The sequence below is a fragment of the Salvelinus alpinus genome, chromosome 10 (genome assembly GCF_045679555.1).
Source record: "Salvelinus alpinus chromosome 10, SLU_Salpinus.1, whole genome shotgun sequence".
Classification (NCBI taxonomy): domain Eukaryota; kingdom Metazoa; phylum Chordata; class Actinopteri; order Salmoniformes; family Salmonidae; genus Salvelinus; species Salvelinus alpinus.
In genome coordinates this window covers 41,509,267-41,531,294 of record NC_092095.1, presented here as the reverse complement: position 1 = coordinate 41,531,294, position 22,028 = coordinate 41,509,267, and the positions used below count along the sequence as shown (strand labels likewise).

At 44.7% G+C, this 22,028-nt stretch overlaps 1 protein-coding gene across 7 annotated transcripts in view; it reads right to left on the bottom strand.

The window, feature by feature from the left end:
- The window catches only part of LOC139532058 (rho GTPase-activating protein 12-like), an 89,669-nt gene that overhangs the window by 24,724 nt on the left and 42,917 nt on the right, over nucleotides 1-22,028 (bottom strand). For all 7 annotated transcript variants that reach the window (XM_071329172.1, XM_071329171.1, XM_071329176.1 and 4 more), the window contains exon 3: nucleotides 812-1,084. In XM_071329172.1, coding sequence (XP_071185273.1) covers nucleotides 812-1,084 — 273 coding nt within the window. The remainder of the gene's footprint in view (nucleotides 1-811; nucleotides 1,085-22,028) is intronic.

The window sequence follows — 22,028 nt, the reverse complement described above, 5'->3', positions numbered from 1 at the left end:
TTGTAACACAACAAATGGTGGAACAAGTCTCTTTCTGAAGGCACTGTAATTTATAATTGTTTTATCATCTTTGACTGATGTGGTCGAGCTCAACATGTCAACCCTGTTTGCTCAATTAATGTTATAAACATTTTTATTTGATTGAACTTTCATTATGTGTGGAACATATGTATAATTCTTAATTTCATGAACACCAGGGGATGACATGCGCTTCACCACATGAGGAGTAATGTTCGATCTTCACCTAAAACCTCAACTCTGTTAGCATCAACCCTGTTCGTAACTTCATCAGTTTGATATTATACTGTATGAGTTTACTGAACAAAGGATACTTGCTCAATGAGAAAATTTTGGATTTATCTCATCCTTTTAAATAATAATTAGGTTACATACAGTAAGTGTCCGCAACAGGGTTGACAGACAGTGTGGTACAAGTGCAGATAAAATGCTCTTAGTTCACAAGATTTTATTGCCTGAGATGGGGAAAAGGTGTTTTTCCGTAGGCTAAACATATCCTCCATGCAATTGAATGTTATTTTAAAGTGAATTTCTTAAAAGTTTGCATGTACAAAAGGTACCCATTGCGTGGAACGACCCAGATGTTGTCACATTAGGATACAGATAGATTAGGTAGACTGTAAATCAGTGGCAGGGGTCAACATGCTGGGTTAAACTTTCTCAGTTGGATCCAAACCAAACTATCTTCCCTCTTTACTTACAGCTCAGCTTCTGCTCAGACTGTATCTACAACATGACGGTCAATGGAATATGGAGCTGTTTTGTTGGAGTGCACAGGGGGTGTGTTACCTACCTCCATCTCTCCCATACCATGGGGGTCTCCTCGACTACTACTGGTACTGCCACTAGCATCCCGTGCACGGGGCGGTTTCCACGTGCGCTCCCCGGTGGCTCTGTTATAGTAGAAGTGTCTACCGGTGAGGTCCTTGTGGGTCTCCCAGTCCCCAAGGATGTGCAGTGGGGTGCCGGAGGGGAGGGGGGGCAGGCTGGACTGGGAGATCTTCAGCTCCTGGAGGTTGGTGTAAATAGGGGACTCGGGCCGGCCTTGCCCTATCGGAGACGTCGTCTGGAGAGGGGAGAGGTTAGTCTCTTGTGAAAAACTAACAGAGTAGCATGGCCAGCATCCACTGACCAGAGAGGTTACATTTATGGAAAACTATGGAGGTACATTACAGAGCGGAGAAAGAGAGGGCAGTTTTAGATGAGGGATACAGAATAAATAGAGAGAAGGAGAGGTTAACCCTGAGATAACTATGGAGTACAGAAAGAGGAAGGAGTGGAGAGGGTAGATTCAGAGCACAGATACAGTGATGTAAGTCTGCAAGGCAGGAAAGAGAAGGAGGATGGGTAGCTTTGGCAATCAGACACATGTGGTAAGGATGGACGTTGCAACATGCTGTATCCATCTGTTTCTAGCCCAGTGTCAGAACGAAAGATGCTGCATGGTATCCTATATACTTCAACTGTTGTCAAGCTAACCTTTTTCTGAGGCCGGTCAAATGCGTTATTTTGTTGCAAAATCCATACAAACACTGTGCATCAACATTACTTTTTCATCACATTCAAAATAAAAACAGAATAAGATGAAATATTTCGCATTATTGGACATTGATTGCCCATAATTGGGTTAAATACAATGCTCACATTAGGAGAGAATGATTTATAGAAGAGAAAGCAGAGGATAATGATCATAGGAACTGGAAATGAAGGGGTGTTGAAAAGAGGAAGTGTTTAGACAGATAGGAAACCCTCCTAGTGCTCTGTGTCTTATCACTCAAGTAGCCAAGAGTCTGCGGTGATATCAACTGTCAATCTCTAAACCAAAGTACCTACTGATAACGGAGTAGAGACAAACAAACCTCTCAGCCAGCAAGTTCTACAAAAAGTTCTAACCTGGAATTTAAAAAGTTTAAACAATAACGAAACAGGGGATTCCAGGCTACAAAACTTTAACTACCTCAGACTGTAAAAATTGGACACACAAATGAGGCTATAGTTCATGACAAGAAATGATAAGAAGAAACGAAAAGACAGCATAACAGTGCTGGTGACCCTGTATTTTGAAAAAACGTGCAGAAAGCAAAATGCCAGTGTATTTAGTGTGAGTGGGAAACAGAGTTGGTTTTGTAAACAGTTTAACATGCCACTCTGTCTGGCCCATACATCAAACACAGTCAGCGAGTTTTGGTTTCCATGACTACGGAGAATCCAAATGTACCACTGCAGAATAATATTTAGATTTTGGAGTTCGATAGTGAGGTGGAGGTACAGTAGTGGTAGCCAGACTGTTGTCTCTGTTTTGGGCCCAGGGTCAAACTAACATTGTGTAAAGTGGTATTCACAGAAGTCGTCGCTAGACCTCGATAGAAAACCACCTGAAAACTTGAGCTGCATTTGATTTAGTATGTACTGCACAATGGAACCAATAGAATAATCCCAAAAGTGCAAACTCCAAGATAAATCAAGCACACCTCAAACACATACAATAGGCCAACAGACTATCACAGCTTATTGTGAAATAGACACAAATTACTTATTCGAAATAAATTCGTGACAGGCACACGAAAAAGTAGTACACGATTTTCATCACAACGCATTTCATGTTTATTACACGATTTTCTTTCTTCATAACACATTTGTGAGTGGGAAAGCTGCCATTACCGTCAACATCACTCGCCAACGTACAATCATTTGACATTAAATTAGACGAGGTACGATGACGAATATCTTACCAACGGGACATCAAAAACTGTCACATCTTATGTTTCACGGAATCGTGGCTGAATGATGACATGGATATTCAGCTAGCAGGATATACGCTGCAACGGCAAGATAGAACAGCACACTCCAGTAAGACGGGGGGGGGGGGGGGGTCTGTGCATATGTGCATATTTGTAAACAGCAGCTGGTGCACAAAATCTAAGGAAGTCTCTAGATTTTGCTCGCCTAAAGTGGAGTATCTTATGATAAACTGTAGACCACACTATTTGCCAAGAGAGTTTTCATCTATACTTTTCGTGGCTGTTTATCTACCACCAGACAGACAGACGCTGGCACTAAGACCGCACTCAGTCAGCTGTATAAGGAAATAAGCAAACAGCAAACCGCTCACCGAGAGGCGGCACTCCTAGTGGCAGGAGACTTTAATGCAGGGAAACTTAAATCAGTTCTACCTAATTTCTATCAACATGTTAAATGCGCAACCAGAGGGGGAAAAAAATTCTAGATCACCTTTACTCCACACACAAAGACGCGTACAAAGCTCTCCCTTGCCCTCCATTTGGCAAATCTGACCACAATTCTATCCTCCTGCTTCCTGCTTACAAGCAAAAATGAAAGCAGGAAGCACCAGTGACTCGATCTATAAAAAAGTGGTCAGATGAAGCAGAGGCTAAACTACAGGACTGTTTTGCTATCACAGACTGGAACATGTTCTGGGATTCTTCCGATTGCATTGAGGAGTACACCACATCAGTCACTGGCTTCATCAATAAGTGCATCGAGGACGTCGTCCCCACAGTGACTGTACGTACATACCCCAACCAGAAGCCATGGATTACAGGCAACAATCGCACTGAGCTAAAGGGTAGAGCTGCCGCTTTCAAGGTGCGAGACTCTAACCTGGAAGCTTATAAGAAATCCTGCGATGCCCTCCAATGAAACATCAAACAGGCAAAGCGCCAATACAGGGCTAAGATTGAATCGTACTACACCGGCTCCGATGCTTATCTTATGTAGCAGTGCTTGCAAACTATTACAGACTACAAAGGGAAGCACAGCCGCAAGCTGCCCAGTGACACAAGCCTACCAGACGAGCTAAATCACTTCTATGCTCGCTTCGAGGCAAGCAACACTGAGTCATGCACGAGAGCATCAGCTGTTCCGGACGACTGTGTGATCACACTCTCCGCAGCCGACGTGAGTAAGACCTTTAAACAGGTCAACATTCACAAGGCCGCGGGGCCAGATGGATTACCAGGACGTGTGCTCCGGGCATGTGCTGACTAACTGGCAGGTGTCTTCACTGACATTTTCAACATGTCCCTGATTGAGTCTGTAATACCAACATGTTTCAAGCAGACCATCATAGTCCCTGTGCCCAAGAACACTAAGGCTACCTGCCTAAATGACTACAGAACCGAAGCACTCACATCCGTAGTCATGAAGTTCTTTGAAAGGCTCACAACACCATTATCCCAGAAACCCTAGACCCACTCCAATTTGCATACCGCCCCAACAGATCCAGATGATGCAATCTATTGCACTCCACACTGCCCTTTCCAACATGGACAAAAGGGACACCTACATGAGAATGCTATTCATTGACTACAGCTCAGCGTTCAACACCATAGTACCCCCAAAGCTCATCACTAAGCTAAGGATCCTGGGACTAAACACCTCCCTCTGCAACGGGATCCTGGACTTCCTGACGGGCCACCCCAGCTGTTGAGGGTAGGTAGCAACACATCTGCCACGCTGATCCTCAACAGTGGAGCGTGCTCAGTCCCCTCCTGTACTCCCTGTTCACCCATGACTGCATGGCCAGGCACAACTCCAACACCATCATTAAGTTTGCAGACGACACAACAGTGGTAGGCCTGATCACTGACAACGACGAGACAGCCTATAGGGAGGAGGTCAGAGACCTGGCCGGGTGGTGCCAGAATAACAACCTATCCCTCAACATAACCAAGACTAAGAAAGATGATTGTGGACTACAGGAAAAGGAGGACCGAGCACACCCCCCATTCTCATCGACAGGGCTGTAGTGGAGCAGGTTGAGAGCTTCAAGTTCCTTGGTCTCTACATCACCAACAAACTAGAATGGTCCAAACACACCAAGACAGTTGGTGAAGAGGGCACGACAAAGCCTATTCCACCCCAGGAAATGAAAAGATTTGGCATGGGTCCTCAGAAGGTGCTACAGCTGCAACATCGAGAGCATCCTGACTGGTTGCATCACTGCCTGGTACGGCAACTGCTCGGCCTCCAACCGCAAGGCACTACATAGGGTAGTGTGTACGACCCAGTACATCACTGGGGCTAAGCTGCCTGCCATCCAGGACCTCTATACCAGGCGGTGTCAAAGGAAGGCCCTAAAAATTGTCAAAGACCCCAGTCATAGACTGTTCTCTCTACTACCGCATGGCAAGAGGTACCAGAGCTTTTACCTCCAAGCCATAAGACTCCTGAACAGGTAATCAAATTTCTACCCAGACTATTTGCATTGTCCCCACCAACCCCTCTTTTACGCTACTGCTACTCTCTGTTTATCATAAATGCAGTCACTTTAACCATACCTACATGTACATACTACCTCAATTAGCCCGACTAACCGGTGCCTGTTTATAGCCTCGCTACTGTATATAGCCACGCTACTGTTATTTTTCACTGTGTTTTATTTCTTTACTATTGTTCACCTAATCCCTATTTTTTACTTAAAAATTGCACTGTTGGTTAGGCCCTGTAAGTAAGCACTGTTGTATTCGGCGCACGTGACAAATAAACTTCGATTTGATTTAAATTCCAAGTTGTCGTGGCTAACGTTAGCTATGCTAGCTAGATGGCTAACCGTTAGCTACGCTAGAGGTTAAGGTTAGGGGTTAAGGTTAGGGGTAGTTAACATGCTAGCTAAGTAGTTCAAGGGTTAGGAGTTAAATCAAATCAATCAATCAAATCAAATTTTATTAGTCACATACACATGGTTAGCAGATGTTAATGCGAGTGTAGCGAAATGCTTGTGCTTCTAGTTCCGACAATGCAGTAATAACCAACAAGTAATCTAACCTAACAATTCCACAACTACTACCTTATACACACACAAGTGTAAAGGGATAAAGAATATGTACATAAAGATATATGAATGAGTGGTGGTACAGAACGGCATAGGCAAGATGCAGTAGATGGTATAGAGTACGGTATATACATATGAGATGAGTACTGTAGGGTATGTAAACATAAAGTGGCATAGTTTAAAGTGGCTAGTGGTACATGTATTACATAAAGATGGCAAGATGCAGTAGATGATATAGAGTACAGTATATACATATGAGATGGGTAATGTAGGGTATGTAAACATTATATTAAGTGGCATTGTTTAAAGTGGCTAGTGGTACATTTTTACATAATTTCCATCAATTCCCATTTTTGAAGTGGCTGGAGTTGAGTCAGTATGTTGGCAGCGGCCGCTAAATGTTAGTGGTGGCTGTTTAACAGTCTGATGGCCTTGAGATAGAAGCTGTTTTTCAGTCTCTCGGTCCCTGCTTTGATGCACCTGTACTGACCTCGCCTTCTGGATGATAGCGGGGTGAACAGGCAGTGGCTTGGGTGGTTGTTGTCCTTGATGATCTTTATGGCCTTCCTGTGACATCGGGTGGTGTAGGTGTCCTGGAGGGCAGGTAGTTTGCCCCCGGTGATGCGTTCTGCAGACCTCACTACCCTCTGGAGAGCCTTACGGTTGTGGGCGGAGCAGTTGCCGTACCAGGCGGTGATACAGCCCGACAGGATGCTCTCGATTGTGCATCTGTAGAAGTTTGTGAGTGCTTTTGGTGACAAGCCGAATTTCTTCAGCCTCCTGAGGTTGAAGAGGCGCTGCTGCGCCTTCTTCACGACGCTGTCTGTGTGGGTGGACCAATTTAGTTTGTCCGTGATGTGTACACCGAGGAACTTAAAACTTTCCACATTCTCCACTACTGACCCGTCGATGTGGATAGGGGGGTGCTCCCTCTGCTGTTTCCTGAAGTCCACAATCATCTCCTTTGTTTTGTTGACGTTGAGTGTGAGGTTATTTTCCTGACACCACACTCCGAGGGCCCTCACCTCCTCCCTGTAGGCCGTCTCGTCGTTGTTGGTAATCAAGCCTACCACTGTAGTGTCATCCGCAAACTTGATGATTGAGTTGGAGGCGTGCATGGCCACGCAGTCGTGGGTGAACAGGGAGTACAGGAGAGGGCTCAGAACGCACCCTTGTGGGGCCCCAGTGTTGAGGATCAGCGGGGTGGAGATGTTGTTACCTACCCTCACCACCTGGGGGCGGCCCGTCAGGAAGTCCAGGACCCAGTTGCACAGGGCGGGGTCGAGACCCAGGGTCTCGAGCTTGATGACGAGTTTGGAGGGTACTATGGTGTTAAATGCTGAGCTGTAATCGATGAACAGCATTCTCACATGGGTATTCCTCTTGTCCAGATGGGTTAGGGCAGTGTGCAGTGTGGTTGCGATTGCGTCGTCTGTGGACCTATTGGGTCGGTAAGCAAATTGGAGTGGGTCTAGGGTGTCCGGTAGGGTGGAGGTGATATGGTCCTTGACTAGTCTCTCAAAGCACTTCATGATGACGGAAGTGAGTGCTACGGGGCGGTAGTCGTTTAGCTCAGTTACCTTAGCTTTCTTGGGAACAGGAACAATGGTGGCCCTCTTGAAGCATGTGGGAACAGCAGACTGGGATAAGGATTGATTGAATATGTCCGTAAACACACCAGCCAGCTGGTCTGCGCATGCTCTGAGGACGCGGCTGGGAATGCCGTCTGGGCCTGCAGCCTTGCGAGGGTTAACACGTTTAAATGTTTTACTCACCTCGGCTGCAGTGAAGGAGAGCCCGCAGGTTTTGGTAGGGGGCCGTGTCAGTGGCACTGTATTGTCCTCAAAGCGGGCAAAAAAGTTGTTTAGCCTGTCTGGGAGCAAGACATCCTGGTCCGCGACGGGGCTGGTTTTCTTTTTGTAATCCGTGATTGACTGTAGACCCTGCCACATACCTCTTGTGTCTGAGCTGTTGAATTGCGACTCGATTTTGTCTCTGTACTGGGACTTAGCCTGTTTGATTACCTTGCGGAGAGAATAGCTACACTGTTTGTATTCGGTCATGCTTCCGGTCACCTTGCCCTGGTTAAAAGCAGTGGTTCGCGCTTTCAGTTTCACGCGAATGCTGCCGTCAATCCACGGTTTCTGGTTTGGGAATGTTTTAATCGTTGCTGTGGGTACGACATCGTCAATGCACTTCCTAATGAACTCGCTCACCGAATCAGCATATTCGTCAATATTGTTGTTGGACGCAATGCGGAACATATTCCAATCCGCGTGATCGAAGCAGTCTTGAAGCGTGGAATCAGATTGGTCGGACCAGCGTTGAACAGACCTGAGCGCGGGAGCTTGTTGTTTTAGTTTCTGTTTGTAGGCTGGAATCAACAAAATGGAGTCGTGGTCAGCTTTTCCGAAAGGGGGGCGGGGGAGGGCCTTATATGCGTCGCGGAAATTAGTATAACAATGATCTAGGGTTTTTCCAGCCCTGGTAGCACAATCGATATGCTGATAGAATTTAGGGAGTTTTGTTTTTAGATTAGCCTTGTTAAAATCCCCAGCTACGATGAATGCAGCCTCAGGGTGTGTGGTTTCCAGTTTACAAAGAGTCAGATAAAGTTCGTTCAGGGCCATCGATGTGTCTGCTTGGGGGGGAATATATACGGCTGTGATTATGATTGAAGAGAATTCCCTTGGTAGATAATGCGGTCGACATTTTATTGTGAGGAGTTCTAGATCAGGTGAACAGAATGACTTGAGTTCCTGTGTGTTGTTATGATGATCACACCACGTCTCGTTAATCATAAGGCATACCCCCCCGCCCCTCTTCTTACCAGAAAGATGTTTGTTTCTGTCGGCGCGATGCATGAAGAAACCAGCTGGCTGCACCGACTCCGTTAGCGTCTCTTGAGTTAGCCATGTTTCCGTGAAGCAGAGCACGTTGCAATCCCTGATGTCTCTCTGGAATGCTACCCGTGCTCGGATTTCATCAACCTTATTGTCAAGAGACTGGACATTGGCGAGTCGTATACTAGGGAGTGGAGCGCGATGTGCCCGTCTCTGAAGCCTGGCCAGGAGACCGCCTCGTTTGCCCCTTTTACGGCGTCGCACAGGGTCGCCGGCTGGGATCAGATCCATTGTATTGGGTGGAAGGCAAAACACTGGATCCGTTTCGGGAAAGTCATATTCCTGGTAGGAACGATGATGAGTTGACGTTAATCATATATTCAGTAGTTCCTCCCGACTGTATGTAATGAAACCTAAGATTACCTGGGGTACCGATGTAAGAAATAACACATAAAAAAACAAAATACTGCATATTTTCCAAGGAACGCGAAGCGAGGCGGCCATCTCGTTTCGGCGCCGGATGTTGTTAGGTTAAAGGGTTAAGGTTAGGGTAAGAGTTACTTAACATGCAAAGTTGCAAAGTATCTCAAAAGTACTAAGTAGTTGCAAAGTAGCTAATTAGCAAAAATGATAAAGCTATCCATGATGAGATTCGAACACATTCACATTATACACCCACCTATCCTCCCCGACCAACCAACATCCCTCCCTCCTATCGTTTCTGTCTGAAGTAACCTACTGTCTTTATCTGTAATTGAAATGCACTGTATACAAAATTGTGTACTGATCACAAAAAAAAGAAATGTTTCTTGTGCCTGTCACAAATTTCCAATAAGCAATTTGTGTCTATTTCACAATAATCTGTGATACTGGGTTGAATAGGCATATGTATTTGGACCCAGGTCTGCACCTGGCCATTGCTGATTCACCATATAGCTCTCAGTGTCATAGGCTGTCTGCCTAGTTCTGTATTCTCTTTGTATGGAAGACAAGACAAGCGGAGCCGGGCAGGTGAGGAATTCTAGAGGAAATGCAACAGAACAGTGGGGGGAGGCAGTTTGAGTAAAACACCAGACAGTACAGCCAGACAGACATTCTCTAGCATGGAAACAGATGGGGATTCCTGCTGGGCCTGGAATAATAGTAATATACTCCAAAATAATGATTTAATATCCTGTAGAGCTGTGTTGGAATAGAGTGAAGTTTGCAGTGCATTTGAGTGTCTGTTTGCGTGTGTGTGTGTGTGTGTGTGTGCAGCAGGAAAGGCACTGTTGTTTGTCCATGGTTATCAAGTGTTCTGACTGTGGCTTTGGTAAAAGACATGGGCAGCTGGGAGTGAATACACTGAAAGTGGCTCTTAAGGCAAAATGCCTGTGTATGATTCTAGTGAAGTACGGTGAAAATCATTTACAAATCGAAAAATGAATCTTTTGTGTGGGGACCAACTATATTTTCTACAGCTGGGTGTCAATCACAGAGCCCTAAGGCTCAGATAAAAGTAAGGCAACTTGTACATGGAAGCTCAGCTGTCAATGGCTAAACTCAGCAGGGGAACTGAGAATGAGAATTGGCATGATCTGTTATAAATGATAAGAAGAGCGTATGTAAATCTGACAAAAGTGATATGCCATACTCAAAGGAAAGGTTAGACGGTCAAAATGACTGGCAACACAAACTGTAGTGTTTCCTGAGAAGACAATTGTTTTAGTGCTCACTGGCATCTATCATATCATTGTGATTTCTATAAGCAGTGTATTGCTCTCCTCCTCAACATTTTGAGTTTATATGATCCAGTCCACATCAGCAGGGAAACGACTCCAGAAATGTACTTAACAGTACACACACACACACACACACTGAGAAGAGGTTTCTTTCTAGTGCCTTAAAGCTTAGCAGTACACTCAGAAATAGACTGACTACAGTGAGAGCCAAGAGAAACGAGGTGCCCTCATTTGCTAAATGGGATGGACTGTATGAAATAAGAGTTAAATAAAGTTTTGTTTGACGTTTTTAGCTCCCCTACGCAGTGCTGAAACAGGCCATTTAAGACAAAGTCAAGAAGATACTTTATGAAGCAACAGCCTATTTAGTTTACTTATAAAACGGCTAACATTTTCAACATACATTTTAAAGAATAAGCTGAAAGTATATATAGATATCAAGTACAAGTATCACCTACTATGTCACTACTAAGTCAAACTAAAGACATCCCACATTGTCAGATAGCTAAATCTGCTTCAGTCCGTCACCTTATATCCCGGGCTAGAGACAAACACATCATCATCCTCCTCCTCTCTCCTGCCGTAGCCTTTAAACGTACTGAAGCGGCTCATGGCTGACGGATTGCAGCGTTAGATATCCCAAAAGAGTGATCCCCTGGGTTATCCCTCTCTTTTCCTGGACTACTCCTCTCGTCTTATCTGTCTGTCCCTATCCCACTCGTTCTCTACTTCAGTCTCTCTCTATCAGTCTATTCCCAAAAGGTAGAGAGAAACTTGAGATACTGGCTATGGGTCAGAGAGCCAGAGGAAATAAGATATCACTCCCTCTGCCAGACGAATATACATGATCGCACGCACGCACGTGCGCACACACACACACACACACAACAGGAAGTGGTAGTGAGTGGTCCCTCCCCCAGGGTTTTCACTGTCACAGACAGCGATTGTGTGTGTGTGTGTGTGTGTGTGTGTACGCACACACGCATGTGTATGCCTGTGTGTGTGCCTCTGTGTGTGTGTGTGTGCATGCATGCTTGCTCCTCTGTCTTTGTGTATGGGTGCGCCTGTGTGTGTGTGTGTGTGTGTGTGTGTGTGTGTGTGTGTGTGTGTGTGTGTGTGTGTGTGTGTGTGTGTCTGCGCGTGACCATGACCGCATGTGCATGGTGTTTGTGTGTAAAGTCAAACAGGGTCTCTTTACCCTGACGTTGGGTCACAATGAGCCCAGAGCAGTCACAATGTGGAGTGTTGACAGGTGAACTAGCCGCAAGGGGAGTGCTAAGGACAGACGGGAGTGTGAGCCATGCATAGATCCTATATTTATACTGCTCTATACATTCACAGAACTGTGATAGAAACAACACAGAGCTGCTATTGCCCAGTCAGCCACTCAGTCAGCCCAGCATGATCTCATCTATAGAGCTACTACTAGTAGTTCATTCCATTAAGAGAGAAACTTGACAACATTCAGTCAGTTAAGCTGAAGTAGCCGAACTGTTCAGTCCCTGGTGTATAGTAAGATTATGCCCCCTAGTGACGGGATCAAGGCAACTACAATAATTGATGAACACCACCAGACATCAGAATCTCTATCATCTATGAGGAAGACAATCCACCCATTTCCTCATGAACCACATTCAAGGTAGCCAAGCCAAGTGTCACTGTTGTGTTCTGCATGTGGACTACCAATCAAAAGTTTTAGAACACCTACTCATTCAAGGGTTTTGCTTTATTTATTTTTTTACAATGTTCTATATTGTAGAATAATAGTGAAGACCTCAAAACGTTGAAATAACACATATTGAATCATGTAGCAGACAAAACAGTGTTAAACATTCAAAATATATGTTATATGTGAGATTCTTCAAATAGCCACCCTTTGCCTTGATGACAGCTTTGCACACTCTTGGCATTCTCTCAACCGGCTTCAATTAAGGTGTGCCTTGTTAAAAGTTAATTTGTGGAATTTCTTTCCTTGTTAATGGGTTTGAGCCAATCAGTTGTGTTGAGACAGGGTAGGGGTGGTATACAGAAGATAGCCCTATTTGGTAAAATACCAAGTCCATATTATGGCAAGAACAGCTCAAATAAGGAAAGAGAAACGAAAGTCCATCATCACTTTAAGACATGAAGGTCAGTCAATGCGGAAAATTTCAAGAACTTTGAAAGTTTCTTCAAGTGCAGTTGCAAAAACCATCAAGCGCTATGATGAAACTGGCTCTCATGAGGACGGCCACAGGACTGGAAGACCCAGAGTTGCCTCTTCTGCAGAGGATAAGTTCATTAGAGTTACCAGCCTCAGAAATTGCAGCCCAAATAAATGCTTCACAGAGTTCAAGTAACAGACACATCTCAACATCAACTGTTCAGAGGAGACTGTGTGAATCAGGCCTTCATGGTCGACTTGCTGCAAAGAAAACACTACTAAAGGACACCAATAACAAGAAGAGACTTGCTTGGGCCAAGAAACACGAGCAATGGACATTAGACCAGTGGAAATTTGTCCTTTGGTCTGGAGTCAAAACTGGAGATTTTGGGTTCCAACCGCCGTGTCTTTGTGAGACATGGTGCGGATGATCTCCGCATGTGTATTTCCCACCGTAAAGCATGGAGGAGGAGGTGTTATGCTGTGGGGGTGCTTTGCTGGTGACACTGATTTATTTAGAATTCAAGGCACACTTAAACAGCACGGCAACCACTGCATTCTGCAGTGATACGCCATCCCATCTGGTTTGGGCTTAGTGGGACTATCATTTTTTTCCCAACAGGACAATGACCCCACACACCTCCAGGCTGTGTAAGGAATATTTGACCAAGAAGAAGAGTGATGGTGCTGCATCAGATGACCTGGCCTCCACAATCCCCCGACCTCAATCAAATTGAGATTGTTTGGGACGAGTTGGACCGCAGAGAGAAGGAAAAGCAGCCAACAAGTGCTCAACATATGTGGGAACCCCTTCAAGATTGTTGGAAAAGCATTCCAGTTGAAGCTGGTTGAGAGAATACCAGGAGTGTACAAAGCTGTCATCAAGGAAAAGGGTGGCTATTTGAAGAATCTCAAATATAAAATATATTTTGATTTGTTGAACACTTTTTCGGTTACTACATAATTCCATATGTGTTATTTCATAGTTTTTATGTCTTCACTATTATTCTACAATGTAGAAAAAAGTACAAATAAAGAAAAACCTTTGACTGGTAGTGTACATATTCAGAGTTAGCTTCTCTAACAGCTTTTTTGAGACCTGGCTACCTCCAAGCTAGATGAATATAGAATGTATGAGATGTGTCAGACAGCAGGTGTGGAAATAGAATGGGGTCCACGGCAGTAAGGTAATTACTGCTCAAGAGACCTGGTTGGGGGGGGGGGGGGGGGGGGGGTACTATAAACTGGAAGGGTGGGTTGACTGTTGGAGAGTTGAGCTATTGAATGCAGAGTGGTCTTGCCTCATCTGTCCACCAGCCCAGGCAGACCCTGATTAAATGAGTTCTCCACTCAGGGTGAGTAACAGTAACGGCCCAGTAGCAGATTAGAATGCATTTATGCATCCCTATAGCAGACTGTTGTTGCATTCCAAATTGTACCCTATTTCTTTTACAGTGCACTACTTTTGAGCAGGTCCTTTTGTGCTGTGGTCAAAAGTAGTGCACTATGTAGGGAATATGGTGCCATTTGTGACTTTAGCTAGGTGCACCTGGGAGGAGATATGGGGATAGTTAAATAATTCTGAGTTAGGGGGTTAATTGAGAATTTGGCAGAGGTTAAACATAGGTAATTGCCTTGCATGTTGCAATATGGTACACTACATGACCAAAAGTATGTGGACACCTGCTCGCCGAACACCGCATTCCAAAATCATGGGTATTAATATTGAGTTGGTCCCCCCTCTGCTGCTACAACAGCCTCCACTCTTCTGGGAAGGCTTTCCACTAGATGTTGGAACATTGCTGCGGGGACTTGCTTCTATTCAGCCACAAGAGCATTACTGAGGTTGGGCACTGATGTTGGGCGATTAGGCCTGGCTCGCAGTCAGCATTCCAATTAATCCCAAAAGGTGTTCGATGGGGTTGCCGTAAGGGCTCTGTGCAGGCCAGTCAAGTTCTTCCACACCGATCTCGACAAACCATTTCTGTATAGACCGCACTTTGTGCACGGGGGCATTACCATGCTGAAACAGGAAAGGGCCTTCCCCAAACTGTTACCACAAAGTTGGAAGCACAGAATCGTCACAGAAGCGTGATTCATCACTCCAGAGAACGCGTTTCCACTACGCCAGAGTCCAATGGCGGCGAGCTTTACACCACTCCAGCCAACGCATGCTGATCTTCGGCTTGTGTGAGGCTGCTCAGCCATGGAAACCCATTTCATGAAGCTCCCGACGAACAGTTCTTGTTCTGACATTACTTCCAGAGGCAGTTCGGAACTCGGTAGTGAGTGTTGCAACCGAGGAGAGACAATTTTTACATGCTTCAGCACTCGACAGTCCCGTTCTGCGAGCTTGTGTGGCCTACCACTTCCTGGCTGAGCCGTTACTGTTCCTAGACGTTTCTACTTCACAATAACAGCACTTACAGTTGACCAGGGCAGCTCTAGCAGGGCAGAAATTGACAAACTGACTTGTTGGAAAGGTGGCATCCTATGACAGTGGCACGTTGAAAGTCACTAAGCCATTCAGTAAGGCCATTCTACTGTCAATGTTTGTCTATGGAGATTGCATGGCTGTGTGCTCAATCTTATACACCTGTCAGCAACAGCTGTAGCTGAAATAGCCGAATCCACTAATTTGAAGGGGTGTCCACATACTTTTGTATATATAGTGTATATGGAGTTAGGGGCGATATTTGCTTGATGAAGACAACTGTGATTTTTGACGAGGTACAGCATGATGTCAGTCTACTTACTCTATCCATTTCCTTTCTCCCTCCCGCTCTTGCCATATCTCTTTTTCTCCCTCTCTGTTTCTCTCTCCATCTCTCTCCACATCCACATCCACTCTTCACAGCAGAAACTGTGTGCTATGTAAGCTGTAAAATAAATGAAGTCATGAATCTCACTGGCATGTTGTGCGGGTGTAAGGGCAGAGAGCAGTAAGAGACCATCTTGCAGTTTCTCTGTGACCACTAGGTGTCTCCCTCAGGCCACAGGAATCTCTCTGTGTGTGTGGGTGTGGGGGGGGTGTTCTATCACTGGCAGGCTGAACACATGGCATCCCACTCTAACACATTCCTTCCTCTCTGTTGCACATCATCCATCCACACTACCACTGCACTGCTTCCGGGCTGCATCCCCCCAAGCTCCCATCCCTCAACATAACACTCCAGTCACCCCATATAAATGTCTACTCACAGAGACAGACGTGACCTGGACACACAGACACAGACACACCGATGAACAAAGAGTCCATTCCATTTGAATATCCAGATACACTCCATCCCTAAGAGAAAGTATGAATGAATATCACTGTTGTAGTGTTTATGGTGCAACCCCATAAGCCATATTGGATGTTCAGTGTGTACTGAAGTCAGTCCCACAGGTACAGCTAATGTAATGCAGGGCCAGCTCAGCATGTTGTCTTACTGTGACCAGGTTACATTAGAGGAACACTGGGTAATTCAATTGGAGTGAAGTAGGGTTAAAGGAATAGTTCGCCCAAACCACAAAATGACCCATTGTTTTTTTACCCTGTAAGCAGCCTATGGACAAGGTATGACAGCAATACATGCATGCTTTGGTTTTATTTCCATGGCACCGTTCCCAAATGCTAACTTATTAGCATTTGTGGCACAACTACCATTCGAGTCATGGGACCGATATTAGAATTTTTCACGCATGTGCACATCATTCGAAAGTATCTAAAACGTATTGTGACGCTCAACAATGTCACTTAAAGATGATTTGTGCAAGATGCTAATATCGATCCCATGACATTAAATGGGATTTGTGCCACAAGAAGCTAAATGGGATTTGTGCCATAAATGCATTTGGAAATAGTGCCAGGGAAACTAAACCAAAGCATGGATTGCTGTCATACCTTGTCTACAGACTGCTTACAGGGTAAGGTGAACTATCCCTGAGTCACTGAGGTTGAGGGATGGAGGGTAGAGAGAAGGGGGCTGCTGACTTGCTCCTCGCTCTGTGGCCATGACGACGCACACACACACGTCAGACGCATGCACGCACACAACTAGTAATAAATCACATGAATGAGTAGAGTATTCGAGCATGGTTTGATGGATGATGCAGAGAGGGTCGCACCCTCTCTCTCCTTCTGCACCTCGTCCTCTCTACACATTGATCCAATCTTCTCTCTGCTAATTGCACATCCATCCACTCCCTCTCTCCATTGCTTCCTTCTCCTCCATCAGCTCTTTTTCCCCCATTCCATCCATCCATAAAAGGATCAGCCAACGCCCCTCTGTTCTGCACCTTTTCCCATGCTGCTGGACACACACACACACACACACACACACACACACACACACACACACACACACACACACACACACACACACACACACACACACACACACACACACACACACACACACACACACACACACACACACACACACACAGGACTAAAGGGAGGCCTGGAGGGCGGTATGGTGCCATATGACCAGATTAACCTACATTTCCACCTCACTGGGTATCAGTCAGACCACATTCACTCATCAACCCCATCATCACATCTGTGACATTTCGCATGACACCCCCAACCCCTCAATCTCCCTCTTTGAATCTCCCACACACACAAACAGCCTTCCCCCTTTTGCCATAGCAACAGTGAATACCTATGTGTACCTCTGAAGGTACCTTACCTCTGAAGGTAAATGAGAATACAACACTGTACCGTAACCATACTCTTATTTTTGAGAGTGTGTGCATATAAATTGTGTAAAAAACATTAGGAACACCTTCCTAATATTGAGTTGCACCCCCTTTTGCCCTCAGAACAGCTTCAATTCATCAGGGCATGCCCCCCCCCCCCTCCCTCCCTCCCTCCCTCCCTCCCTTGATGTCTTACTCGCTCCCTATGTCTACCCAGGTCAAAAGTAGTGCACTATATAGGGATTAGGGTGCCATTTGGGAGACACCCTCCAATACAGTAAATAAGGCTACACACAGTTCATCTGTACATATACAATGTCTGTCAGCACGAGACTAGCCTCAGAGAGATTGAAGCCAAGATACCAACACTAACCAGTCTGGAACACAACACAACCACAGAATGTAACACAGTCAATTCCTTTCAGCCTTGGCTGTTTAAAGTGAAAGAATTTAAGCATTGGTAAACTGAATTCACTGTGCTATCGTTAAAAAGAGCAGCACTCTCACATCACACTGTGTTGGTATCCCGTAATGTTTCCCAAATGGCAGCCAATCCTCTATATAGTGCACTATTTTTGACCTGAGCCTGGTCACACACACACACACACACACACACACACACACACACACACACACACACACACACACACACACACACACACACACACACACACACACACACACACACACACACACACACACACACACACACACACACACACACACACACACACACACACACACACACACACACACACACACACACACACACACACACGGGACCCAGGGGAAAAACACATGTATTTCACATGATCGCATATGATTTAATTTGAAGTTAACGTGATAACATGTCAAAACATGATCTCATGTGAAATAAACGTGACATGGGATGCAACATTTCAACACGTGATACCATGAAACTGCACGTGACAACATTTGAGCACATGTGAAAACCCAAGTGTCAAATGTCATTGAGAATATTTTACCTTAAAATGCATAATTGACATTACTTCAACTTAAACAGTCAGGTATCCTGCAGGTTTTATCTAGTTCCTTGTTTGTTCCAGGAACATCCCCAGGAACGTTTTTGAGCATTGTGTCATGGTCCCCTGGATACTTGGGACTAAACCTCTCTTGGGATGTGAAACTCACAAAATCTTGGTTGCCAGGTATGTGAAAGCTCCTGCTGCACTACCAGGTCTATAGCCCTAATGGAGGCTATACATTCTGTATATTGCCAAGAATACATTTTTGCACTTCGCATAAAGTATACACAACAACTTGGTGTTAAAAAATGACTGTGTGCTGCTGTATTCTCATTTCAATTAATCTGAAACAAATCTTGTCCTATTTTGTACTGTGACCACACTTGGGACTTTAATTGGGATTTGAACTGAAAGCCTCTTGGTCGCTAGCAAACTGAAATGTCCTGCTACACCACCAGGTCTGTGAGCATGAAAAAATATATGGCTACATACTTATTGGCAAGAATGCATTCCTTCACTTTGCTAAAAGCTGCCCAGAATCATGTAAATAATTGTCAAATTATCACCACCAATGTTACATCAACATAAAACAAGCAGTGCTCAAGGACACTTGAGTACACAGTTCATTAATGCTTTGGGGATTTGAACTTGCAACCTCTTGGTTGAGTGCATCAATGGTTCTGCAGTGCCACCAGGTTCATACTTATTGCTTGGAACATGTATTAACACACTCAAAAAATAAGGGTATGGTTAGGGTACAGTGTTGTTCCCTGGAACAGCAGGCCCCCAAATATGCTAATGACCTCAAGCCAGCACATTGCCCCCAACTACATTTCAAAGTGCAGTAATGAGTGTACCTTTTACTGAATATATTGTGTAGAAAAATGTACAATTATACTAATTGGTATGCTAAAAGGTACCATATGAATTCCTATGTGTACCTTTTGATATTTTTGTAAATCATGGAACACTGTACCGTAACCATACTTTTCCACAGGGATGCTGGCCTATGTTGACTCTTCTTCCCACAGATGTCAAGATGGCTGGATGTACTTTGGGTAATGGACCATTCTTGATACACACGGGAAACTGTTGAACGCAAAAAACCCAGCAGTATTGCAGTTCTTTACACACTCAAACTGATGCATCTTGCACCTACTACCATATCCCTCTCAAAGGCACTTCAATCTTTCGTCTTGCCCATTCACCCTTTGAACGGCACACATACACAAGCCATGTCTCAATTTGTCTCAAGGCTTAAAAATCCTTCTTTAACCCGTATCCTCCCGTTCATCTACACTGATTGGAGTGGTTATAACAGGTGACATCAACAAGGGATCATAGCTTTCACCTGGATTCACCTGGTCAATCTAGGTCACGGAAAGAGCAGGTGTTCCTAATGTTTTGTACACTCAGTGTATGTTCTTGGTAACAAATAAGTATCTGGTGGCACTGCTGAGACATGAATGCACTCCAGACCAAAAGGTTGCAAGTTCAAATCCAGAGAGCATTAATGTCAAGTGTCCCTGAGCACTGCAAGGTGTTGTCAGAGAAATCCCACAATTATTGACTTGATTATGGGTAACTTTAAGCAGTGCAGAAATGTATTCTTGCCAATAAATCTGTGGCCGATCTCGGTCATGGCCACAGACCTGGTGGCATAGCAGGAAAATCAGATGCTGTCATCCCCCTTATGGAAAAACCACATGATTTGAAAACTTGTTTTTGGAACACTTCACATGTGAAAACATGTCAAGTGAAGTCTTCCAAAACCACATGTTTTCACATGTGAAAAACCACATTTCTTCACGTGTTTTAAAGTGTGACATTTCACTTGTGAAAACATGTTTTTGGAACATTTCACATTGTGGCATTCCCATACACATTCATTACCTATAATACATCTCTGCACTTAGCTAAAGAGTGCCATCTGCACTGCTATTTTAGTTATTCTGACAATTCTTTTATCATTGATTTAATTGACTTATTTCACCAATTTTAGTGTTTTCTGTATAGTTGTCTAATGTTGGTTGTGAATATTATTCTGTTTCAATGTTACTCCTGAATCACTATGATAAATAATCGTTTTTCTTGAGTTTATTTTTGACAAAGCTGAGATTCCCTTTGAAGTCCAAAGTGTAAGAATACAGGTGAAATCGGTTATTAACACAGGCGTGGTGGCATAGCAGAAAGATCGCAATGCCATGGACCAAGAGGTTGTGAGTTAAAATCCCAGGTGAATAATAATTACTGTATAAATAAACTATTTAGTCATGTACATTGAAAACACTATGTTAAAAAGCACTGTTTATTATAACGACTTATTTTTGTTCCAAAATCATGTGATTTTCCACATGTGAAATCATGTGGTTGTTCCGTAAGGGTGCTTGTCAAAAGTATTGCGCTACAGAAGGGAATAGGGTGCCATTTGAGAGTCTGGGTGGGTCTCAGTGTCTCCTAGGTTAGTGGCCTTGGAGGCCTGAAGGAGCAGCTGTCTGGTTAGATTGGGGAGCCAAGTGAGAGTGGGACATCAGTGTGTGTGTGGCTGAGGTCAAAGGGTATGTATCCATCCCCAGCTGGGACCATACTACTACCCTGACCTCTGACCCCCAGGACCCTGTACTCTCGCCAGGATCTGCTCTCCCACCCCTCCTTCAATACGCTCTGAACCAGGGCTGTATTCATTTGGGAGCAACGTAGCAAAACGTTTTGAAACAGAAAAAAAATATTAGCTTTTTTTTTATGGACATGTTCAGATAGTCCCTTCCCGTTCAGTTTGTTGTCGTGTGTTTGTGTCTAATGAAAACGACCTAGGAAACGGTGATCTACGCTGCATCATCTGAAGACAGACCCTCAATAAGGCCCATCAGACAGACCAACAGATAGGTACAGACAGTACAGAGATACACGCACCAGTATCTGTTACTCAGGCACAGACACGTACTAAGCTATCAGGAATGTGATAGATTAAGGTTAAATTCCTGAAAGGGACAGAAGGGACGGGCTAATAAATAGCTGCTGGCTCAAAGAGTTGGATGACCTGCCAAAACCATGACAGGATCAATTTGTTTTGATTTTGCAATTCCAGCAGCGGTGACACTGGCTTCTTTGTTTCTGATAAGAGGAGAGAACAATGGGAACTGACGGTACAGGGACAAATAATACAATTTCTTTAATGGAGTTAGTTAGTAGCCAAAGCTTTCCCCTTTCCCCTCTTAAGATCCCTTTCCCTGGCACCTCAAGTATCTTTTTACAGAGTAGGTCTGCGGTTCAATCGGCACGTTACACTCAGAACCAGATTGGAGAAGCTAACGCTGAGGAATTCACACCTAGGCCACATACCACATGTAAACATTCAGAGCGAGAATCTGAGATCTGGATGGCCCATACTGTACTTTATTAGGTCGTTGTCCCAAATGGCAGCCCATTCCCTATATAGTGCACTACTTTTGACCACGGCCCATAGAGAGATGGCTGCCTCGCTTCGTGTTCCTTGGAAAATATGCAGTATTTTGTTTTTTTACGTGTTATTTCTTACATCGGTACCCCGGGTAATCTTAGGTTTCATTACATACAGTCGGGAGGAACTACTGAACATACGATTAACGTCAACTCATCATCGTTCCTACCAGGAATATGACTTTCCCGAAACGGATCCAGTGTTTTGCCTTCCACACAATACAATGGATCTGATCCCAGCCGGCGACCCTGTGCGACGCCGAAAAAGGGGAAAACGTGGCGGTCTCGTGGTCAGGCTTCGGAGACGGGCACATCGCGCTCCACTCCCTAGCATACTACTCGCCAATGTCCAGTCTCTTGACAATAAGGTTGATGAAATCC